General features: G+C 45.1%; 1 protein-coding gene across 1 annotated transcript; it reads left to right on the top strand.

Moving 5' to 3' along the window:
• The first annotated feature begins 3,412 nt into the window (after window positions 1–3,412).
• On the top strand, window positions 3,413–20,776 carry NIT2 (nitrilase family member 2). Its single transcript, XM_045785355.2, has 10 exons — window positions 3,413–3,540; window positions 7,141–7,259; window positions 8,835–8,955; window positions 10,165–10,253; window positions 13,739–13,832; window positions 14,330–14,404; window positions 15,498–15,576; window positions 17,006–17,104; window positions 18,661–18,716; window positions 19,062–20,776. The coding sequence occupies exons 1-10, from the start codon at window positions 3,513–3,515 to the stop codon at window positions 19,151–19,153; spliced, it is 852 nt and encodes a 283-aa protein (XP_045641311.1). The 5' UTR covers window positions 3,413–3,512; the 3' UTR covers window positions 19,154–20,776.
• Window positions 20,777–23,313: the final 2,537 nt, after the last annotated feature.

Here is a 23,313-nt window from a genome sequence, read left to right as displayed (position 1 = left end):
TTCCATTGTATGGATATATCACATTTTATTTATCCATTCATCACTTTTTAAAAAGGGTTTTATTTATTTGAGAGAGAGAGTATGAGCCGGGGGAGGGGCAGAGGGAGAGGGAGAGGCAGACTCCCTGCGGAGCAGGGAGCCTGATGCAGGACTCCATCCCAGGACCTGAGATCATGACCTGAGGTGAAGGCAGACATTTAACTGACTGAGCCACCCAGGCACCCCTATCCATTCATCACTTGATGGACATTTGTGCAAAGCTCTAAATCCAGTATGATAATTCCCAAATTGGATCTTTCATTTTGTAGTATCATACATTCTCCTAAGATCTCATCTGCTCTTAGAGTTCCTGTTCTTATTATGGTGGTGATGATTCGAATTCTGATTTTTAGCCCTTTGTCTCTGACTGCTATTAGTTATTTGTATATTGACCTCACCCCCCAAAATTGAACTTTATGTCCCCCCAGACTAACTTCCCTAATACTATGAAGAGTGATTGGAGGATAAGATGCTGCGGGAAAGGAGATCAGTTAAGTTGCCTGAAGTAGTCTTCCCCAAATGGGGAAAGCCTAGCCATGAATGGCGGTCACAGGGACAGAAAAGAAGGCAGCAATCAAGGGGTATTTTAGGAGAATCAGAAGGGCCCAGTCCTTCCCCAGAAGTGTACGACGAAAGAAAGATATGAACTGATTTGGATTTTTGAGGAGAGGGCATGGGGAGCTAGGAGAATTGGGAAGCAGCACAGATGGGGGTGCGGTGCCTGTCTGTAAGAACAAAGCTGGGAGAAGCTCTTCTAGAGATGATAAAATTAGTTTTGGATGGTTGAGTTTAAAACGGATGTCAAGACATGTAAATAGAGATGATTACAGGCAGCTGGGGATGCTGGCAAAGCTCCTCTGGAGTAAAAATAGAAAGCTGACCAGTACCGGCCTAGACATGGTCATTGAAGCTGTGAGACTTGATCGGCAATACCAGATTGTGAGCCGGGCTTCAGAGATCCATTTAGCGTAGTGCTTGGATTCTTTGGCTATTTTTCACATGTTAGATGAAAGGGAACATGGCCGCAAGAAGGCAGAGCTGCTGTGGTTCACGGGGAGTGAAGAGGTGACAGGAAGGACTGCAGAAACTCAGTCCTCCAGCCTCTCCTTTTGCCCCTCCATCCTTTTGTGCAACAGATGATGAGAAGGTCCTGAGAAGGAGGTGATTTGCCTTAGCATCGTATCCGTGGCAGAGCCAGAACTGGAACCCAGCGACTAGCTTTGCCCTTATGCCCAGAAATTCCTAAAGGAAAGCTCAAAGACAGTTTTCCTATTCCTTACTGTTCCCTTCTCTAGAACCGTAGTCACTAGCTTCCCTGCAAGCAATGTAGGGAACACAGCGCCCACAGACTCTTGGTTTTGACGTCCCTCTCCTGGTTCTCCTACCTCTCAGGTGGCTCCTTACTGGGTTTCACAGTCCACTCGCGAGTTCTCATCCATACTCAGAACTTTGTCCTAGTTTAAATTGCTGATGATTCCTAAATCAGTCTCCAACCTGAACATCTAAGTTGGAGGCTTATGACCAGCTGCCCAGTGGGCATCTCCACCTGAATGTTCTAATAACATGTCCAGCCATGTGTGGTACCGCTGTTAGATACAACTTTATGCCAATGAACTTGCAAATCTAAATGAACTGGGTGACTTTTTTTGGCAGATTATAAGTGGCCAGTACTGACTTAGGAACCTTAATAGGCTAATAAGCATAGCAGAAATTAAAAGGTTATTATCTTCCTGCTACAAAGCCAGGTCCAGCTAATCTGTTAAACCTTCAAAAAAACCATAATTGCTATGTATTTCTCCCCAACTTTTTATTATGAATGCTTTATAATTTGAAGTTTAATAGTTTAAAACCTTTAGAGAGTCTTAAAATAGTACCATGAACAGCTATATATTCTCCTCTTAGATTTAATAAATTGGCCACTTTTGTTCTATAAGCACATATTTCCTTTTTGCCTACCATTTTCAAGTCAGACATTCTGACACTTTACCCCTAAATACTTCAGCATGCATCTTCTCAGAGTAAAGACATTGGCATAATCACAAAATTCATTAAAGCATCAAATACCCAGTTCATACTTAAATGTCTCAATTCCAAAAGTGTTTTTAGATTATCCTTTTAAAAACTAGGATCCACTTCAATAAACTACTCCAGAGCATTGAAAAGGTAGCAAGAAGAGAAAAGGCTAAGCTTTTATTCGTTTTATGATTTTTGATCCCCAAACATTACAAAAAGCACAAACACACGAAACACAAAAATCAAAAAGCGATCTGGGGCGAGTGGGTGGCTTGATTAAGTGTCTGCCTTTGGTTCAGGTCGTGATCTCAGGAATCCTGCTCAGCAAGGAGTCTGCTTCTCCCTCTCCCTGTGCTTTTCCCCCCCCCCTTCCCCCAGCGCTCACTCTCTCAAATAATAAAATCTAAAAAGTATCAAAAAGCAATCCTAGTAAGTATAAATGCAAAAGTCCTAACAATATTAGTGTATTTCAGTAATCATGAGTAAGGGACAGGCGGGCCTATGCAGGGAGAGATAGGTAGGGGTTATCAGGTTCACAGGAATCCAAAAAATTCTGAAGTATAAGGAAACCAGAGATAAGGGAACAAACCAGACCACTCTGCCCTAGGCGTGTGGTGGGAGTTCTTTTTTATGATAGTCACCTGTGACCAACAAAGAATAACCAGACCCTAAAAAAGAAGTAAGCCATTAAAGATACCACCAGTCCTTACTCAAGTCAAGATGTCGCAAGAATGATAAGGCCACAAGCTCCCTGGTCAGTTCTAAATAAGACTGTCAGTGGAGGCCCTCCTTGGCAGCCCTGTTGGGACCACTCTCACCCCTAAAAGCTTTTTTCCTGTATCCTTGCATCGCTGTACTCACTCTCGTTTGTCGACTAGATTTATTCCCCGACTCCGTGAGACAAGAACCTATCTTCCCCTCTTCTAGAGTACTGAACATTTGAGGATACTGTGTTTGAACTGTTTCTTTTCTCCGCTCCCCCATGACGCAGCAGCCTTGTGGTCAGAGCCCACTGATAAGTCTTGAGTGACTAAAGGAACCTAGGTAAGTCTATCCCCGTCACAGAGACTTGTTCAAGGAGCAGAAGGCGATCAGCATATATGGTATTAATCCCGGCCAGGGGTGATCTAAACAGCAAGAGGTTCAGTCCTTTTGCTGAGAATCGGAGAGGCTGATTGTTAACTACCACCCCAATTTAGGTCGCCCCCCTTGGTCCCTTTGCCTTTTAAGGCATTCCTTTTTCTGGATTGTGTTGTTATTCCTAGTGCAAACAGCGGAGGACTAACAGGTGTTTGAGGCTTGCGGGAAAGCAGACATTCTCTGGGCGGAGCCGGGAGGCGGGGTGTGGGCGGAGCCTAGGGCACCGTCCCCTCCTGCGCGCGGCTCTGCCGCGGCTCTGCCCCGCCCCGTGCCGAGTCGCCCTTCTCGATCCAGAGACCTCCGCTCGGGCCTCGCCGCCGATGGTGCTACCTGGGAGAGCAATGGCTAGTAAGTAGCGCAGTGGCCCGAGCTCCGCCATACGGAAGGGAGGCTTAGGTTGCGGAACCGGCGGCGGGTCTCCCCGGCTCAGCGCGTCGCCTCCGCTTCGTGTCCTCGCCGCGCCCCAGGTCTTCCCCGGCCCGGCGTTCGCGGGGCTGGGGGCTGGGGGCTCGGGCGGCTTGGCGGCGGAGGTGGGCAGGGTGCGGCGGTGGAGCGCGGCCCGGCGCACTCCCGGGGATTCCCGGCTTCCGGGAGGGCCGACGCGGCCGCGGGAGCGCGGGGCCTCCCGGCCAGAAGTGCCCACGGCTTGCTCCTCGCTGGGCTCCTGCGTCCCGTGCTTCTCGGTGCGTTCGGGGGCCGCCCTCTGCAAGTTCACCTGCGCGGGAAGAGGCGGGTTTCCGGGTGCTCACTTAAAATCCAAGTTCCGCACCCCCTTTCCCCTGCCCCAACTCGAAGACTGCACTTTCAGTAAAGCCTTCAGTGATTATGTTACCTCTCCGAGTGTGGCAGCCTCTGCCTGGTGGGATTCTTGGAGGCTCTTAGGTTTTGCGTTGGAAAGCGCGACTATCCAGTGGGGTCGCTTTCACTCTCTTCACCGCAGATTGATTTTTGGACTTGGGTTTTGCAAAGGCATCAACCCTAATTATTTGTGGTTGGAACCCGGTCATGTGAAAATGAAGCATCTGTTTTCTTTCATTTGGTCTGTGTGATAAGGGGACAGGTTAACTTGCCCCATGTTGCACCCCACCCCCCACCCAGTGGAGATTGCAATCTTCTGAACAAGAAAACTGGACAAACTGTTTCTGCATCTGGACATTGAGCTTTCAAGTTAGGTATTACATGTTACACATCCCTACCCTGGATTGTCCCCAGGGGCACGTTTCTAGCTCTCTCTGCCCCCAGGCCTCTGCCAGGTTCTTTTACAGAAGGCTTTGGAGTGCTCTGGACTCATAGTCCGGAGACCTGGATTGTTACAGTTTTGCCTCAGCCCATGTCAACAAGTCATTTAATCTCTCTGAACCTCAGTTTCTTGACCTGTAGAATGGACATAAACTGCCCTTGCTGAGTCTTGTGAGGCTCCCAGGAGATGGTAAGGTTTGTGGAAGTGCTGTTTTTCATCTTAAACTTCCAGAGCTGAATCAATGTTCAGGATCGGGGTTTGGAAGTCCTTGTACACCCCTCCCGCTGGGTGTGACCACTACCTTTGAAGACACAGTGCATGACAGAGGCTGGTGGACTTGAGAGCTGTGATTCCTGATAGGGTTGAGGGTGGTGTCTGATTTCTTTGCGGAGTGTTTTCAAGTTACATGACCTCCCCCCAGCCCACCCAAAAACAGATGAAGTTCCCGTCCTGCTTTGCAGTTCCAGATTTTGGCTTGGATTGTGCCACTGACTTTGTTCACTGATTCTGTGCCCCCCTGCAATTCTGTTCCCTCATCTGCCAAATAGTGTTAAGGACACTCACAGATGCTCGGGTGCCTAGAGGGCCTGGCACATTACTTATGCTTTTTCCCATGTTGGTCCCTTTACTTACGATATTTTTTTATCCTTTGGTCAGTATTTCATTATTAGATTATGGTAAATATTAGAACGGCCAGGGACCTTCAAAGTCATTGTATTTTCATTTTCCAGCTGAGGAGATGAAGTGACTAGTATTGTTTTCAGCATCAAGAAACTTTCCTTGCCTCAGCCCCTCTGTGGAGGGGGTGGCGTGCAGAATGTCAGGCAGTCCCAAGCCTGGATCAGGACAGCTGCCTCTCTGGTAGGATGAGGGGGAGGGGAAACCGTCAGCAGAGCCGTGGTGAATTTCAGCTTTTAATCCCTCAGAGGTGAAGCCCAGCTTCTGACAGAGTTACAGCGGTGACTTCCAGTGGGTCTGTGGGATGGTCTAAAGGTATATGTAAAAGATACCTAAAGGGATCTGTTTGCTCCAGAGTAATCCCAGCTTTGGTTTTTCCTGTTTTAGTTTCCTTCATTTTCACTCAGATTCTTTTTTTTTTTTAAAAGATTTTATTTATTTATTCGACAGAGAGAGAGACAGCCAGCGAGAGAGGGAACACAGCAGGGGGAGTGGGAGAGGAAGAAGCAGGCTCATAGCGGAGGAGCCTGATGTGGGGCTCGATCCCATAATGCTGGGATCACGCCCTGAGCCGGAGGCAGACGCTTAACTGCTGTGCCACCCAGGCCCCCTTCACTCAGATTCTGAAACAACTCAAGAAACTGCATTCAGGGTTAAACTGAGCTCTTCTCACTGTATTTAGGACAAACCAAGGAATGGAACGTCTGAGTTTTCCTACTTTTAGGGTTACCACTTAGCCAAAAAGGCCTTCACAGGTAAGGGTCTGTCGGTGTTGCTTCTTCTGGGGACATTTGCACCATTGTAGGAGACCCTCAGGGGAGAAGTCTCTATTGGTTTTCAGGTTCTAGAGCTTTTCAGATTTCCAGAGCACAGGTGGGGTAGGGAAGCCAGGGGAGGCTATTACTGATAATTCCTGAAGTTTTGCCGAGCTCCATGGGTTACCATGTGCTTTGGATCCCTTAATGTGCCCTTCCTCACACCCTGAGCGAAAACTGCGCAGCAGTTAGCGTGCAGACAGGACACAAACCACACCAGTCACTGGAACAGGGAAAATTGTATATAAAGAATGATTAACCGGTAGGTGATGACTCGAAGAGCTACAAGAGAACTCTAAAGAATATAGGAAAAGCACATGTAGGGTGTAGCTGTTAAGCAGGGAAGAAGCCTGGAGGAGCCCCTGACCTCCTTGGCTGACAGCATTTCTTCTTGGCCACATAATCTGTGGGACTCAGTCTCTGATGGAAATGTGGAGCCCCTTACTCAGGTAGCAGGAAAAAGCACTGCTAGCTTTTCCTTCCACAGTCTCTCTCTCAAGCTCCCCTGGTGCTTTTTATTTGCTGCTTACTGTTGTGCTCTTTGGGGCACAGGAATATTCATGGGGTGAGTGCAAAATCTCGCAGGCACCCGGGGGCTCTGGCCCGTGACTAAGCACAGGTGCAGCTCATTGGCTGCCAGACCCCCCCCCCCACCCCCATCAGCTGGCCCGTGACACCAGGTCCCAGCTGGTGGTGGGGAAGCAGAGGCAGGCATCTCCCCCTCCCGTGGCCCCGCTGCCCCACTTCACGGGGAGTGGGTGATTTCCGAGCGATTTCACCTGCACTGAGATGTGCTCAATACCCGGATCAGGGGTAGGTTGAGTCCCAAGATCAAAGAGTAAGGGATAATTCCATGTTCAGACTCCATCTCCTTCCTTCAAGCCGTGTTCTCATTAGCACATAAGAAGCTGGCCCGCCTGCCCGCCTTGAGACGCTCGAGCCGGCGGGGGCACGGCCGGTCCTCTGTGCCAGGGTGTCTCAGCCTCAGTCACATCACGCAGACAGTCCACGTATCTTTACGGTGGACTGTCTGCAGCCTGTAGCACGTTGAGCATCGTCCCTGACTTCCGCCCACTAGATGCTAGTAGCACCCCAACAGTTGTGACCATCAAAAATGTCTCTGTTGTCGCATGTCCCTGGGGGTCGGACTTGCCCTGTGGTTGAGAATTGCTCTGCGTCAGCAGTCAGATCTGACGGTTTTCTCTTCATCCTCAGCTTTCCGCTTGGCCCTCATCCAGCTTCAGGTTTCTTCCATCAAATCAGATAACCTCGCTCGAGCCTGCAGCCTGGTCCGGGAGGCAGCAACACGAGGAGCGAAAATCGTTTCTCTGCCGGTGAGTATGGAGGCGGAGGTGGCCACCTCCGTCCGGGAACTCTGACCGAATGGAGTACTGCCTGCTCGCGCGGGGGGTCCTCCTGTGTCCAGGGGCCCAGCAGGTCTGTGGGGCCCCAGGATCGTTCCGCGTGTGTCTGGAAGGTGGCCCTAGCAGTGGTCTTTGTGATACGATGTGCCAACATGGTTACAGGTCTTTAACGTTAGCAGCGTTTACTCTGCTCAGAATCCTGGTAGGTTGTGAGACCTACTTAAAGGTCAGTGCCTTGGATACTTACCTTCTTTCCTTGTGTAATGAAGTCTTTACGGGACACAGTCACACAGTGACTGATTTTAATGCTAAGCCTCCGGCATCGTTAGGAAATTGGAACTTGTTAGAGACCTTGAGGAAGCCTGCGGTACCTTCCTAAATGTGGCAGGCTGTAGCAAGCTGGTGGGACTCTGTGTGTGTTTCCTAGGTGATGGCTTTTAGAACGGAGCCAGGTAAAGATTGCACCCCATTTGTTTGTCAGCAGATGTAGGGTGAGCCCCAGACAAGGGGCTCGCACATGTTGGGACCAGCGAGTACTGCATCTGTGGCCAAGCACCGCTGGGATCTGCAGCAGAACTACTTCCAACCGCCCCTTCCTTCGCTCTCCCTCTCCCACTCTCGGGCGGAGGTAGCCCTTTGTAAACCCTGCTTCTATTGACTAGAGAATTTTCCGGGCTCCAGTCCATCACAGATGTGGCCAGTGAGTAGGAATCTTTAACAGAGGAACTCGAGGTCTTAATGTGAATACAGCCTTCCTTACAGCACAGTTATGGGGCTCACCTGTATCTGTACCCTGACGTGGTCTCCTGTTGATTTCCGTTGCCAGGGGCCAGAGTGAAAGCACGTAGATTCTGCCTGTGCCCTCTCTAACGTGTGGCTTGTACAAGCTGGCCGTGCTCGGGTTTGAGTTTCCTAGCACAGGGCCCGGTGCACAATCTCAGTGGATACAAATAAATGAATTCGAGTCAAAATCTAGTTTTTGCTTTTCTACTATCACAGCTGCGGAAGACAGACATATTCTGGGGAATGAGAGATTGGGCAGGATCAGAATGATAGTGCTGGAAGGGAGCTTAGAAACAGCTCATTTTACAGATGAGGAAACATCTGTGGCTTTTGAAGCTTCTGTATTTTTCTCAAGTACAGGCTTTATTGGTTTCCATAGTTAATAATTTTGAGCCTGACACCCAAATTTCTAACACCCAAGGTCCTATGATGAAGCCGAGTTGTAGCGGGGCCTGGGTGCCCAAGGTTGGGAGCTTGTAGTTCTCCTGCAGACAGTGAGGAAGAGGCAGATCTGGGTGGACGAGGATCTGGGAGAGCACACGGGGCTCGTGGCCCCTAGCGCCACCGGAGCCAGCCCAGGTGTTCTTCTTATGGCTGCAGGCTCTTTAGCTCTGGGATTCTGTTGTTTTTCTCATCAGCTGTGTTTTACCCCTTCGAGAGCGGAGCTTATGAGAGGCAGCTATGCCTTCTTAAAGCAGAACTTTAAAATCAGTTGGATATTTTCGTGTCTACCCCCCCTTTTCTCTGCCAACATTATTCTAGGAATGTTTTAATTCTCCATATGGCACAAAATATTTTCCTGAGTATGCTGAGAAAATTCCTGGTGAATCCACAGAGAAGCTTTCTGAAGTAGCAAAGGAGTGCGGCATATATCTCATTGGAGGTAACTTCCTACCCCCAAGGTATAATGGCCTAAACATTAAAAACATCTGAATAATTTCTGTTGTTACATTTAAACCGTGGAATACAAGCCATGTAAATTAGGGATTGAAAAGAATGAGGTGGGGGCACCTGGGTGGCTCCTTCTGCTTAAGTCATGATCTCGGGGTCCTGGGATTGAGCCCCGCATCAGGCTCTCTGCTACCGTGGGAAGTCCGCTTCTCCCTCTCTGCTTGCTTGCTCTCTCTCTGTCTCTCTCTCTCTCTCTCAAATAAATAAATGTTTAAGCCAAAAAGAAAAAAGAACAAAGTGGATCTTATGTAATAATGTGGAAAAATGTTCAGGACACACTCTTACTTGGAAGAAGCAAGTTCAGCATGACATGAACAGGTACTCCCATTCAGATTAGTCCCTCACACAAGAGGTTGTGTATTTTCGTTTGTCTTTATATATGTAGCACATAGTAAATATTGTGTAAGGACACACCGAACTGATAATGATGATTTTCGCTGGAGAAGCAGCGGGAATACAGGGGCAAGTAGAAATGTGGAAAGGAAAACTGTATGGGAGTGTCTTTCATTATACTAATACAACGTTAAGAAATTTGTTTTTTCACAAAGAGGCCATATACATCGAGGTAACTTTATGTGGTTTTGAAATAAATGTGGTTTTGAAATACATTTTAAAATGTTCTATTTGCTTAAAGAAAAAATACTGTAAAACTGTTTAATAAATATAGCAAAATTATTCTGTTATATTAAGAATTAGAAATGCATGAGAGGTGAAGAAAAGACAAAGCAAGGAAAGAGAGAATTGCAGGAACTACATTCCGTGACGGCAGGACTGGCTTCCATTCCCTTCCTGAGGCCGTTCTGGATACAGTTATGTTGCAGGGCTTCCCGACTTTGAGCTGAGCAACAGTGACCCCCCACGTTACAGATTAAGTGCAGCTCCAGATCAAAGAATTCAGAAACAGTTTGGTTATTTTTGAAACCTGTCTTTGGCATCTGACTTGATTATATTTCATCTATACTCTGGAGTTTATCTCTGAAAGATCATCCTCAAGAAGACAAGAAAACCATTAATAACCCTTAGAAGACAGTATACTTTATTGTTGGACCCAAGTGACAGTTTATCACGTGTTTGTCCAGTGATCATAAAAGAATGCTTTTTTCAGAATATTTTCTTTGTGTGTTTCTCCTCTCAATGAAAGGCTCCATTCCTGAAGAAGATGCTGGGAAATTATATAACACCTGTACCGTGTTTGGGCCTGACGGAACTTTACTGGTAAAGTACAGAAAGGTAAGCATGGTGTGTGGCAAGTCTCATTACCTCTTGAGAATTTGCTGTAAAACCCCCTAGTCCCTTCCATCATATTGTACACACACGGGGCATTAGACTAACTGGTACAGTCAACTTGTCGAATATTGGCTGTTAACATTTTGATATAAATTTTAGACTTAGCCTGTCAATTTCAGCAAAGGAAAAACCTACAGGAATTTTGATTAAAATTGCATTGAATACAGAGAGATCACTTTGGGGAGAGTTGACATCTTTGCTGTAGTAAATGCGTACACATTGAGGATTGAAAATATTCCTGAGAAATTGGTCCTTTTGGCATTATGAAATCCTTTTTTTTCCTCATAATACTCTTTGTCTTAAAGTTTATTTAATCTCTGATATTGCTGTGGCCACTCTAGGCTTCTTATACTTAGTGTCGTATGATACATCTTTTTCTAGTTCCTTATTTTCAACCTGTATGTGTCTTTATTTTTAAAACGATTCTCCTGTAGCGTGCAGTTGGGTCTCGTGAACGTCTTCGTTCTGACGGTCTCTGCCTTTTTAGCTGCAGTGCTTACTCCACTTATATTTAATTATTGATGTGGTTGGACTTAGGCAGTAGATATCGGGTTGACTTTTTTTTTTTTTCCTTCCTTGCATTCTTTTGGCTTAGTTGAGTATTTTTTAGAATTCCATTTTAATTTATCTATTGGCTTTTAGTTGCACCTCTTTGCTTTTTTTTAAGTTGTTGCCCTCGGGATTACAACATGCACCCTATCTTTTCGGTCTCCTTAGAATTAATATTAATCTGTTTCATATGAAATTTAAGAGCTTCCCAGTTGTATAGGTCATTTCCTTCCCCACCCCATTTTCTCTGTTGATGTACATGTTGCATTATATAGGTTGTAAATCCCACAAAGCACTAAGTTTTTAAGTAATTGTGTGTATTTTAAAGAAATATAAAAACATTTTTGTTTACTGGAATGTTTACCTTTTTGGTATTTTTCTTTCTAAAGAGTATAGTTCTATCTGGTGTCTTTGCCTTCAAACAAAAAGACCTTCTTTAGAATTTTTGTAGTGAGGATGTGCCAGATAGGAATTCTCTTAGTTTTTGTTTATGAATATATCTTTGTTTTGTCTTCATTCTTGAAAGATACTTTTGGTGGAATAGAATTCTGGGTTGACAGTTTTCTCTTGTCTCCTAGCAATCTGAGTGATGTTTTTCAGGTATCTTCTAGCTCTGTTTAAAAATTTTTCTGATAAGAAGTCAGTGGTGATTCGTATTGTTCTCCTGTATGTAATTCATGTTTTTCTCTGTCTGCCTTCAAAATTTTTTTCATAATCTTTAGGTCTTAGTGTTTTGATGGTGGTGTGCCTGCCTGGACACAGTTTTCTTTGTATTTGTCTTGCTTCGTGCTTCTTTAATCTGTAAATTTCGCTCTTTCGTTATATTGGGGCATTACTTTGGTAAATACTTTTCCGTTCCATTCTCTTCTTATTGGACTTCAGTTTTGATACTGTTCCACCAAACTAGGTCACCAAGACTCTGGTTTTTTGTTTTTCCCAGCTTTTCTCTCTCTCTCCTTCAATCTTCTTCAGTGTGGACACTTTCCATTGATCTGTTTTCAAGTTCACAGCATCTTTCTTCTGTAAACCCCAGTTTCCTGTATGCCAATCCAGTGAAATCTTTTAAAATTTCATGTAAACTTTTATTTTTCTACTGATATTTCCTATATGTCCATTCATTAAGAGTGTGTTTTTCTTTAGATCTTTGAGCTTAGTTTCAATAGCCGCTTTTTTTTTTTTTTAAAGATTTTATTTATTTATTTAACACAGATAGAGACAGCCAGTGAGAGAGGGAACACAAGCAGGGGGAGTGGGAGAGGAAGAAGCAGGCTCATAGCGGAGGAGCCTGATGCGGGGCTCGATCCCATAACGCTGGGATCATCCCCTGAGCTGAAGGCAGACGCTTAACCGCTGTGCCACCCAGGCGCCCCATCAATAGCCACTTTTTGGTAATTATCACATCTGGGTTTTGCTGGAGTCTGCTTCATTGATTGCCTTTTCTTTAAAGTTGGGTAACATTTTCTTGTTTTCTTTGTCTAGTAATTTTGGATTGCATATTGGATTATATGTTGTTGAGATTCTGGCTTCTATTACTCTGAAAAATATTGTACTTTTTTGTTTTAATAAGTAGTTAACTTGGTCATACGCAAACACCCTACTCTTTTTCCTTTGGGAGGCAGGCAGCAACACCAGCTGCTCTGTTCTAAGTTGTTTAGCTTTAGCTGGGCTGCTTGGAGTCTGCTCTACACATCTTTAATTCAGTACTTAGCCAGAGACTTGGACAGATTTTTATATGTAGAATTTAGGGCTCTTCCTCTTTGGCTTTCTCCTTTTCAGGATTTCTCCCTCACTTTCCAGCTGCTGTGAAACTCTGTCCTCTGGTTCCTTGGGCCAATATGATTATAGGTGATTTTCACCACCACTCCTAGCAACAATTGGGACCTTGCTTCCAACTAAAAGGTATAAACAGGAAACTCACCCAGTGTCCTTGTTTTGTTCCTGATCTCAGTATGAAAAGGCTGTTAATATTCCACCATTAAGTATGACGTTCCTTCCCTTTTTACCCTTACCTCCCCACAGATACTCTGTCAGGTTAAGGGAGTTTCCTTTCTTGAAGAGTTTTTTTGTTTTGTTTTTAAAATAAGAATGAACTGGGGCGCCTGTGTGGCTCAGTCGTTAAGCGTCTGCCTTTGGCTCAGGGCGTGATCCCAGGGTCCTGGGATCGAGCCCCACGTCAGGCTCTTCCGCTGGGAGCCTGCTTCTTCCTCTCCCACTGCTTGTGTTCCCTCTCTCGCTGGCTGTCTCTCTCTCTCTCAAATAAATAAATAAAATCTTAAAAAAAAAAAAAAAAGGAAAAAAATAAGAATGAATGTAGAAGTTTACCAAATGCTTACCGTGCACCTCTTAAGATGATCATATGACTTTTCTCCTTTATTTTGTTAGCATGGTAAATTACGTTGATTGATTTCCAATTGTTAAACATTGGTTTCCTTGAATAAATCCAATTTCAAAGTGATGTGTTACTCTTTATATACTGCTGTATTTAGTTTGGAAAATTTTACCTATTTTTAATTGCTCTCCCACTTTCCACCTCTCGTGCCAGATTGTCAGGCTGATGATGATTCTGTGAAGACTTCATTTAGCATTTATACTGAGTAAAAGAATAACATGTTAATTGCTTCCCAAAAGAAAGCTAGACATCAGCTTGCACACCACCTAGGAAAGAAGTGTCATAAACCCTCCAGCATGATTTTTCCGTTCTGCTCCTTAGAACTCATTTTGATAAGATGTCAGTGTGTGGGGTGGGTTGTGGGCAGGCGGGGTTGCTGTTTGTGTAGTTGATCACAGAGCATCCCGTTTCTGGCCATGGAAAGATCTTTGTTATGACTGCCATGAACCCTGCTGGAGAAGAGGTAACCAACTCATTACTTGTGGTGCAGCTCCATTTGTTTGACATCGATGTGCCTGGGAAAATCACATTTCAAGAATCTAAAATACTGAGTCCTGGTGATAGTTTCTCCACATTTGATACTCGTAAGTACCAGACCCGTTCACCTGTTTTAGTAGTATCAGGAGAAGAGAATCAGGTATTCCTTCCTTTTTTTCTTCTTATGTCCCTCCCCCACTTCTTTATATATCCTGACTGCAAGACCAGAAGTGAGACGGGCAGAGAATGGTCAGAGATCTAGAAAGGGCGGGCTGAATAGAGAACGAAGGGTTTTGCTCTACCATTTGGTCACAGCATGCTAGTAGTATGTTTGCCTCCGGAGTTTACCTCTTAGGCTGTGATTGAACACCTCCCCCAGAGATAATAAGCGTTCAGTTAGAATGAATTTCTCATTTCTAATCTGCGATAAATGATGTCTTTATGAGGTAAAGTCCAAGCAGGATTAAGTTTATACATTTTCTCCGTCCATGGCCCTGGGGTAATGTATTGCCATCAGTGTTTTGTGATCTTGGAGGCTTTTCTCTGCCACACCACGTTGCAAGAGGTTAACTTTTCATTTGTGCATTTTCTGTTTGAAAAACAGCGTACTGCAGAGTGGGCCTGGGCATTTGCTACGACATGCGCTTTGCAGAGCTCGCGCAGATCTACGCACAGAGAGGTGAGACAGCACCACGGCTGTGTGGCGTAGGTGCTTAGAGACTTGATTCTGCCTTGGTCTTTGTGGGTCGAGGGAGCCCTTAGGCAGAAGAACTGGAGAAGAGGTCTTAATCTCTCCACCCCCATCTGGTTGCTTAAGACTTTTGCTGCCTGTGGACAGTATGGTTTTTCCGAGGTTGTATTTCAACACCCCATGCAGCTAAGGCAGGAAGCATACCCCTAAATTGGCTCTAGTCTCTGAGCCTTTCTTGTCCCCATGTTTGGAAAGGCTCCCTTGGAGCCCACTAGAAATGAAGATGTGGTGTCTGGTGTCTGTCGTGGATTTCACACTCAGTTGTCCTCGATGTTGGGTCCAGTAGAAATGTCGTCTGGACCTTTTGGTCCAGAGAAGAAGTGTCCTACTGCCCTGGAAGAACACTGAGCCAAGTCAGAAGATCTGGGTTCTGGTTCAAGCTCTCCTCCTTAACTGATGTGATACTTTGAGTAAATTATTTAATTTTTAGAGTAGTGTGGATCTCAGTTTTTCCATAGGCATGGTGTGGAGATTAAGGGGGGAGAACTTAGCTCCTCGTATGGTACTCAGCAAATGTGAGCATCCCTTCTAGACTGTCCAAGCTACTCTGATCCGGACTTGACTCTGACCTAACAAAGTGGAGTGGGTGTGAACATTTTGACGGCCTGCTCAGCAAAAATGGTGGAGGTGCGGGGGCTCTGGGTTGGCAGACCCTATTGAATTCTCTCAATAAGCGTTAGAACACCTACTCTGCCCCCCATTTCATTTGAAAAGCATTACAAAGTGTCCTTGGCGGTGCGGAGCTGACCATATGGTGCTGAGAGAAACTTGAATGATTTTATCTTTTTTTTAAGTGAAGTCACATACCGTGCTTTTGGTCATCAGTACCACTGTTTCTGTATGTCTGTAGCATGTGCGTGTCTCTGAAGGAATTCAGAGCCATAGCTTAATATTCCTGACACTGTCCGGCTTGGCTGACATCTTTTTATGCTTGGTCCCCACTGGGTAAGGGACAAAATGGGGAGCTAGTGCGGTGGGGTGTTAACCTGCATCCACTCTTCTCTGGCCTTTCTCTCCCAAGGCTGCCAGCTGTTGGTATATCCTGGAGCTTTTAACATGACCACTGGACCAGCCCACTGGGAGTTGCTTCAACGAGGCCGGTAAGAAAGAGCCTCAGTCGTACCTTCAAGTGTCTCAGTGTAGCTTTGTGCGAAGATTTCCAGTTTGGTGGCAGTACCGACCTTCCTGATTCAGAATGCTGCCCCTGACCCAGTGTGCCTTGACATTCAAATGCAGTCGGGAAAGATGAATCACCCCGTTGACTGTGCCGTTCAGATTGGGGTGCTTCTCCCACCCCATCCTTTACGCCATTTTGCTAGTCCTGGAATACTCTGCCTAGACACTTGTCATAAGCTCTTGTTTTTCTAATCTGAAGTCCGAGGTGTTGCGTAGTGTCTTTGGCATGTGACAGTAGCCATGTCCTGAGTCCCCTAAGGTTGGGGAGTGAGCAGTGAAGGGCAGATAGCGGAGATGGGTGTAACGTGGAAGGGAGGAGGAGTGTGACCATGTGTGTTTGTGTAAAGTGTGCTGAAAACCATGAAATATGGGTCAGAAATGCTGGTTTTCGTCATTCTGTTCATTGAGGTATAGTATACTGATAGAAAAGTAAACTGATTTTAAATCTGTAGGTCAGTGAATTTTTACACGTGTATTCACCTGCGACCAAGGTCAACATGGAACACTTCCAGATCTCTAGAATGCTCTCTCTCGTTCCTCCCAGCGACCCTCTCCTTGTTGGCCCAGATGTAGCTGCTATTCTCACTTCTGAAGTTACTGGTGATTTTTACTGGAGGAGGCAGCAGAGGTGTCCGGCTGCTTGCTTGGTGGAAGGTGGGGTAGGGATGTCCGATACCATGTATGTTAATTCATGCAGTTTTGTAGAACGCCGGAAAAGCTTGGGAGGCATTGGAGTGGCCCGGCGTGATCTGCGGATTGAGCCCGGAGAGCTCCCAGGTGAGGTGGCTTGATGCACCTAGGCTGCCACCTGAAGTTCTTACCTAATTTGGGCTGATGGGACTTCGGCCTCCGGGGGCATGGAAGTGCCATGCGGCCCCGCAAGGCGTGCGGCCCCAGCAAGGCCAGGCCCTTCCCTCTGGCTGTCTTGACTTGCTCTTTTTTAGGTGAACAGGTTGGCTCAGGCGAGGGTCTCCGCTGCGCCGGCACTGAACTTCGGACTCGAGCATTCTTTGTTGCGGGTGCGTCCTGCACACTGTAGGGTGTTCGGCAGCAGCCCTGGCCTCCGGCTACTAGGGCCCGACAGCAGCCCCCATCACGAAAGTCCGAGTCAAAGTCAGTGTCTTCGGAGGTTGGCGGATGTCCCCACCGGGCAGAATCACCCCCAGTTGAGAACTGGTTTATGCATTAACATACTTTTTGAAGAGAGGGTTTCATGGCTTTGGGTATTTCCTTCCACTTCTGGGCCAGCCTATCCTGTGCCAGTTTTCGAACGAAGGATCTGTACATTTGGAATAGAAAAATGTTGCCAATCTGTAACGTATGAATTATCTCTTTTTTGTCTGTTGACAACAGGGCTGTTGATAATCAGGTGTATGTGGCCACAGCGTCTCCCGCCCGGAACGATCAGGCCTCGTACGTTGCCTGGGGACACAGCACTATTGTGAATCCTTGGTGAGTGGGCTGAGTGGGGACAGGCTCACCAGGAGCTTGAGAGAGAGGGCACATGGTGGGTGGGTTTGCGGATTCCTGACCAGCCCTGCCCCCAGCCCCCATATTCTCACATGCCTGCCAGGTCTGTGCCTCGTCCGCGAGAGACGCTTCTGCTTGAAAACCGTGTGAGAAAGGAACGGTCCTGCTGTCCCGATGGAGTGTTTGGCCTTAGTTCTCTTCCGGGTTTCTGAGTGGCTTTTGTCAGACTTGGATCACATGGGGGAAACAAGGCAGCAGTGATGATTTTAGTAAAAAGGGCTTCCAGACTCTTGGTTTTTGGTTAAAATTGAGGCTGGGTGACTGGTTCTAGAGCAGGGATTAGTTACAGGGTGAAGATTTCGCTCCCCGCCTAGTGAATAGAGGATGGGGGAGGATGAGTTCAATTAAGGGAAACTCTGACCTTGATCTCTGTGAGAGTGAAAAGCATCGTCCCAGTGAAGCCAGCACGAAAGTCTGTCCAGCTACACACGCTGTCATTTGTTACTGTACGCACCTAAGGTCTGTAGTTGTGTGGTTTTCATAGCACTTTCACACACGTGGTCCCCATGTGAACTCACAGAGACTGCCTGTATTAAGCTCAGTTTATAGACACACTGATGTGTATTTCTATAACTTCAGGGTAAATATACCAGTAACAAGGCTGAGAAGGGTTCTGTACCACTGTGGGGTCCCTGCAGTTCTCTCTTCTGATTTTATAGGCCCCACAGATTAAAGTGTGTGATAGGGGAAGGCTGTGGAAGTTATGCCCAGGGAGCCTCCTGCACATTAGGACTCGGGAGGCACCCGCAGCCTGGAAGGATTGACTTGGCTTGAAGATTTTCTCCACCTTAGTGCAAGTTCCGCTGTCCAGATATTAGTGCTAGGCTTCCTGGACTCTTGGGCAGCTCTGCTCCCCTGCTGGTTCTCCCGAGGAACTTTGTTCCTGATCACTGCTCTGACACGAAATAGTTGTACGAGATTTATCTTTATTTTTCCTTTTCAAAATTCTGTGGATTTGGGGGGCCTTCTGGCTTATATTGACATCAGGATGGGTGCCTGGGATTACCCCAGAGAGAGATTTTTGAATACCAGGGCAGATGGGGAGGAAATAGAAAAGAATAAAAAAGAATTCAGTTAAATGGCATTAATGATGATGTTTATAGCTCATCCGTGCCAGAAATGTGTTTTTGGCCATCTGGGAAATGGAACCAGTTACTATGTCAGATTGTTTGTCAAGTCAGATTATTTTGTGCTTTGGAGAAATTTCATTTCGCTAGATGTCTTTGAAGTTCTGCTTTGGGCCAAGACACTCAGGACTGGAAGGTTTTCCAGGTCAGCCTTTCCCCAGATTTAGGAAGGAGTGACTTGATACAAGGCCACACGGCTGCTTAAATGGTAGAGCAGGAATTCATGCCCCTCCCTCCTTGTCTTTAATCCCCTGGTTCCTTCCCCTGGGGCCTGTGAGGTGGGAAGAGAACAGGGATCTTGATGCCCGCAAGCATGAGCAACGCACTCACTCCCTCCTGAATCTCTTTCAGGGGGGAGGTCCTTGCCACAGCGGGCACCGAAGAGACAGTCGTGTGTTCAGACATAGGTAAGATTTGCCGTGGCACAGTTTAGGTCCGTGGTGTCCCCATCGGTCTGAGGTGATTCCATAGCTCTGAAGCTGCTGTCACCTGGAGGGGCTCCCTTGGGCCCCCTTCTCATTTATCCTTGGTTCTTTGGGCAAACCCTGGGGGCTATAGCTCAGCTTGAGTTTTCTTGGTTTGGTTTGAAATGACCCCAGGGGCAGTGCCAGGCCACCTGTGCCTCTGGACAAGGCTGATATTACCGAGTTACTTGCTGAGATTCTGGTGGTTTTTATCCTGTTTGGGAAGAAATTCTCATTGGTTAGCGAGGAGTTACATCTTATTAATGGTACACTTTCCTGTTTTTGCAGACCTGAAGAAGTTGGCTGAAATACGCCAGCAAATCCCCATTTTTAGCCAGAAGCGATCAGATCTCTATGCAGTGGTGGAGAAAAAGCCCTAAGGTTTATGTTTCTAACATGTCATGAAACAGCCTGATATGTTTCTGCAACGTAATCTACTCCCTGCTGAATTCTTTAAAGAGATCTTTTTTTTTTTTTTTTTTTTTTTCCCAATTCAGCTTTTTCCCTTCCTGGGAACTCTCTAATGAGACGATGGAGCATCAAGCAGCAGGTGGTATTTTTCACACCTTATTAAATAGTTAAGAAGGACTCAGGCTGGCATTGAGAGCAGGAGGAAGAGGGGAAGACTAGGTACTTTCCTTGCTAAGTTGCCTCATAGTAGTTGGTGAAGGTATCAGACCTTGGTATCCAGGGTGATTCACCTGGTACAGATTTGTGTCACTACACGCCTCTTATCTCATTGCTGGAGTTGGAATCCATTATGTAGACAACTTGGTCCGATGCTGCACTTTTTCGAGCAGGATGTTAGAGTTTTCGTCTGTGGTAGCTGTGGGAAGTAGGGTGATGGACCGCTGGTGTTTGCTAGAGGAGATGGCAGCCCCAGTCTTTCCTAGCAGCCTGGGGAGTCTTCAGATTCAAGAAGGAGCTAAGGGGTCAAGCCCAGACCCTCCTGATCTCAGGGGAGAGGCTGTGTCAGCAGTGAGTCCCGTGGGAGAATGGCGGTGGTGGCATTTAGTCAAGGCAACTAAAGAGGAGTCTCGGCAAAAGATTTTCTTGATGGGGGTGAATGTCTGAAAATCTTTTTGTTTTTCTGCCTAGTAACATTTTCTAGCTTGATAAAGGCAAATTTTTAGCCTAGTGGTTTTCAGAATCCCTTTGCACAATTAAAAATTAAGAATTCCAATGAACTTTATTTTTATGTATGTTCTATGTTGGGCTGGTAAACGTTTAATAACCAGCTGTCCTCCAGAAAGCCCAGGTTTTGCAGTAGCATTTGCCAGTTTCCATGGTGCAAATACTTTCACCGTGGCTAAGGTTCAAACCGTCAGTATGACACCTCTGAACACAGAGTTGGAAATAAAAACACAATTGGCACTTTGAGCTGGTGCAGTCCTGCTCTAGCACAGCACTGTTTACGTATATATTTACCATCCTGGGAAGTAAAACATTTTAAAACAAAACAAGGCATGCACACACATTCTGTTAGCTATAAGAGCGATGACGTCATGTGTCATTTAATCTTTGGAAACCAGCATGTATGCTCAGGGAAATATAAGAATGAAAAAGGTAAACGACATTTTAAAATCAAGAGTACAATTTGGTAAAATTTGGCTCATGTATACATCCATGAAACCACCCTAATCAAGATAAGGAGCAGCCCTCCCTCCCCCCTTCCCCCCACCGCCCGCAGCTCTCTTGAGCTCTTGTATAATCAGTCCCCTCTGTCTACTCTTCTCATCCCCAGGCAGTCGCTGAACAGCTTTGTCACTGTAGATGAGTTTGAATTTTCTGTGATTACCTAAAAGTGGAATCATACCATGTGTCTACTTTTTTGTGTTCTTCCACTCATCATGATTATTGGGAGACCCATCCCTGTGTGTATCACTCATTTCTTTTTATTGCTGAGTGGCAGTCCACTGTATGGATAAACCATAATTCGATAGACATTTGAGTTTCCAGTTTTTGGCGATTAGAAATAAAGCTGCTAAAAACGTTTTGTACAAGTTGTTCCTTTTTCTTGAGTAAATATCTAGGAGTGGCATGGAGGGGTCCCACGTGTATTTCACTGCCAAACTGTTCTCCAAAGTGACTGTGCCATTTTACTTCATCGCCATCGGTCTGTCAGTGTCCCAGCTGCCCCACAGCCTCACCAGTACTTGGTATGACGACTGTTTAAGTTTAGCCATTTTGATGTGTGTGTAAGGTTATTTCATTGTGGTTTTTACTTTGTATTCCCCTAATGACTAACGCTGAGCAACTTTTCATGGCTTTGCTGAGTAACCCTTTTGGTGAAATGTCTCTTCATGTCTTTTCCCCATATTTTTGTTGGGTTATTTATCCTCTTATTGATTAGTAAGAGTTCTTTCTGTACTCACGATAAAAATCCTCTGTCAGATACTATGTGTTGCGGATAAATTTTCCAAGTCTGAGAAAAAAAAAGTCTTCATTTTTTAAAAAATATTGTTTAAAGCAGTGGTTTTTAATTACCATGAAAGCCAGTTAATTGCTTTATCTTCTTTTAAAAAGTTTGTCTTTTTTATGTTGTGTTTAAGAAATTGCCAAACCTGATGTCACTAACTATCCTGTGTGTTCTTTTGGAAGTTTTAGCTCTTATATTGAGGTCCTGGATCCATTTTGAATGGTCAATTTTCTAAATATGGTGTGAGGTAAGAGTCAAGATGCTTTTCAGGGCACCTGGTGGCGCAGTTGGTTGAGGGTCCAACTCTAGGGTTTGGCTCAGGTCATGATCTCAGGGTCCTGGGGTCGAGCCCCATGTCAGACTCTGCACTCAGCATGGAGTCTGCTTGAGATTCTCTCCCTCTGCCCCTCCCACTGATGCTGTCTCTTTCTCTTTCTAAAATAAATAAATAAATAAAATCTTAAAAATAAGTCGAGATTCTTTTCTTTCTTTTTCTTTTCTTTATTTTTTTATTAATTTTTTTTTTTTTTTGCCTATGGCTATCTATTTGTTCCAGCACCATTTGTTGAAAAGATTACCCTAGTCCCATTGAATTGCCTTGGCACCTTTAAGAAAAATGAATTAGCTGTATATATCTCAGTTTACCTCTGTGTTCTCCTGTTTCATCAGTCTATTCATCTATTTTTACACAGTAACTTACTGTGTTGATTATTGTAGCTTTATAACAAATACTAAAGTCTGATGGTATTAGTCCTCCAACTTTTTTCAAAATTGTTTTGACTATTCAGAGTCCTTTGTATTTCCATATAAATTTCAGAATCAGGTTGTAAATTTCTACAGAAAAAACGCCTGCTGGGATCTTGGTTGGGATTGCATTGAATCTATAGAGCAGTTTGGTGGAAAATTGACATCTTAATATCAAACCTGTAAACACGAGATATGTCCTCAGTCATGTAGGCCTTTAATTTCTCTTAACAATGTTTGTTTGCTTCTGTAAAGGTAATACATATCTTTTGTCAGATTTATCTGTAAAAAGTACAGATTTTTTGATGCTGTAGTATTGTTTTGTAAACTTTAATTTCCAGTTTTTCACTGCTAGTAAAAATAACATTTATTCCTGTATTTGGTCTTTTATCTTGCAACCTCACTAAACTCACTTGTTCTAGCAGCTTTTTTGGGGTAGATTCCATATGATTTTTTACATAGATGATCGTGTCTGCAAATAAAGACATTTCGTAAAATAAATAGGCTTTTTCCTTCCCAATCTGGTTCTGTTTATTCATTCATTGTTTCATTGATTCATTCATTTTTGGCCTGTGGCATTGGCTAGAAGTTCCAGAACAGTGTTGAATGGAAGTAGTGAGTGGATGTAAGTTGTCTTGGGCCTGATCTTAGAGAAGAATTTAGCCCTTCCTAGATGCCCTCTATCAGGTTAGGGAAATGCCTTTTCATTCCTAGTCTGGTGAGAGTTTTTATCAGAACAGGATAAAATAGGATAAAAATAGATTTTTTTTTTTAGATTCCTTCTCAGTCTTTACTGAGACAACCATGTCTTTTTTCTTCTTTAGGCTGTTTATATGGTGAAGTACGTTGATTTTGGAGTTGTAAAACCAACCTTCCTTTCTTGGGGTCAACTTCACTTGACCATAATGAATTAGTGTCGGATTTGATTTGCTAACATTTGAAGAATTTTTGCATCTGTGTTCATAAAGGAGTTTGGGCTGTGCTTTCCTTGTAGAGCCTCTTTCTGATTTAGGTATCAGGGTTTGCTGGCCTCCCAAAGTGACTTGGAAAGTGAGGCGCTTGGTAGCGCAGTTGGCTGGGTGTCTGACTCTTGGTTTCGGCTCAGGTCGTGATCTCAGGGTCAGGAGATCAGGCCACACATGGAGCTCTACGTGTGGCAGGGAGTTTGCTTGGGACTCTCTTTTCCTCTCCCTCTGTCCCTTCTGCTTATACTCTCTCTCAAATAAATAAATAAATCTTTAAAACATTTTTAAAAAATGACTTGGAAAGTATTTCCTGCTCTTCAGTGGTCTGAGAGAATTGCATGGTAATTTGCATCTAGTCTCTTGATTTTGATTATTCTGGTTGGAGGTTTATCAATTTTATTGATCCTTTCAT

This window comes from Ursus americanus, chromosome 4, assembly GCF_024610735.1.
Source record: "Ursus americanus isolate L20-20 chromosome 4, mUrsAme1.1.p, whole genome shotgun sequence".
NCBI lineage: Eukaryota > Metazoa > Chordata > Mammalia > Carnivora > Ursidae > Ursus > Ursus americanus.
Note: the sequence above shows the minus strand (reverse complement) of the source record. Positions and strands in the feature narration are given on the sequence as shown.

Coding starts and splice junctions, on each gene's coding strand:
- NIT2 (XM_045785355.2), top strand. CDS start 3,513: ATGGTGCTACCTGGGAGAGCAATGGCTA. Junction 13,833..14,329: donor TTTCTCCACATTTGATACTC/GTAAGTACCAGA, acceptor TTTGAAAAACAG/CGTACTGCAGAGTGGGCCTG. Junction 18,717..19,061: donor AGTCGTGTGTTCAGACATAG/GTAAGATTTGCC, acceptor CTGTTTTTGCAG/ACCTGAAGAAGTTGGCTGAA.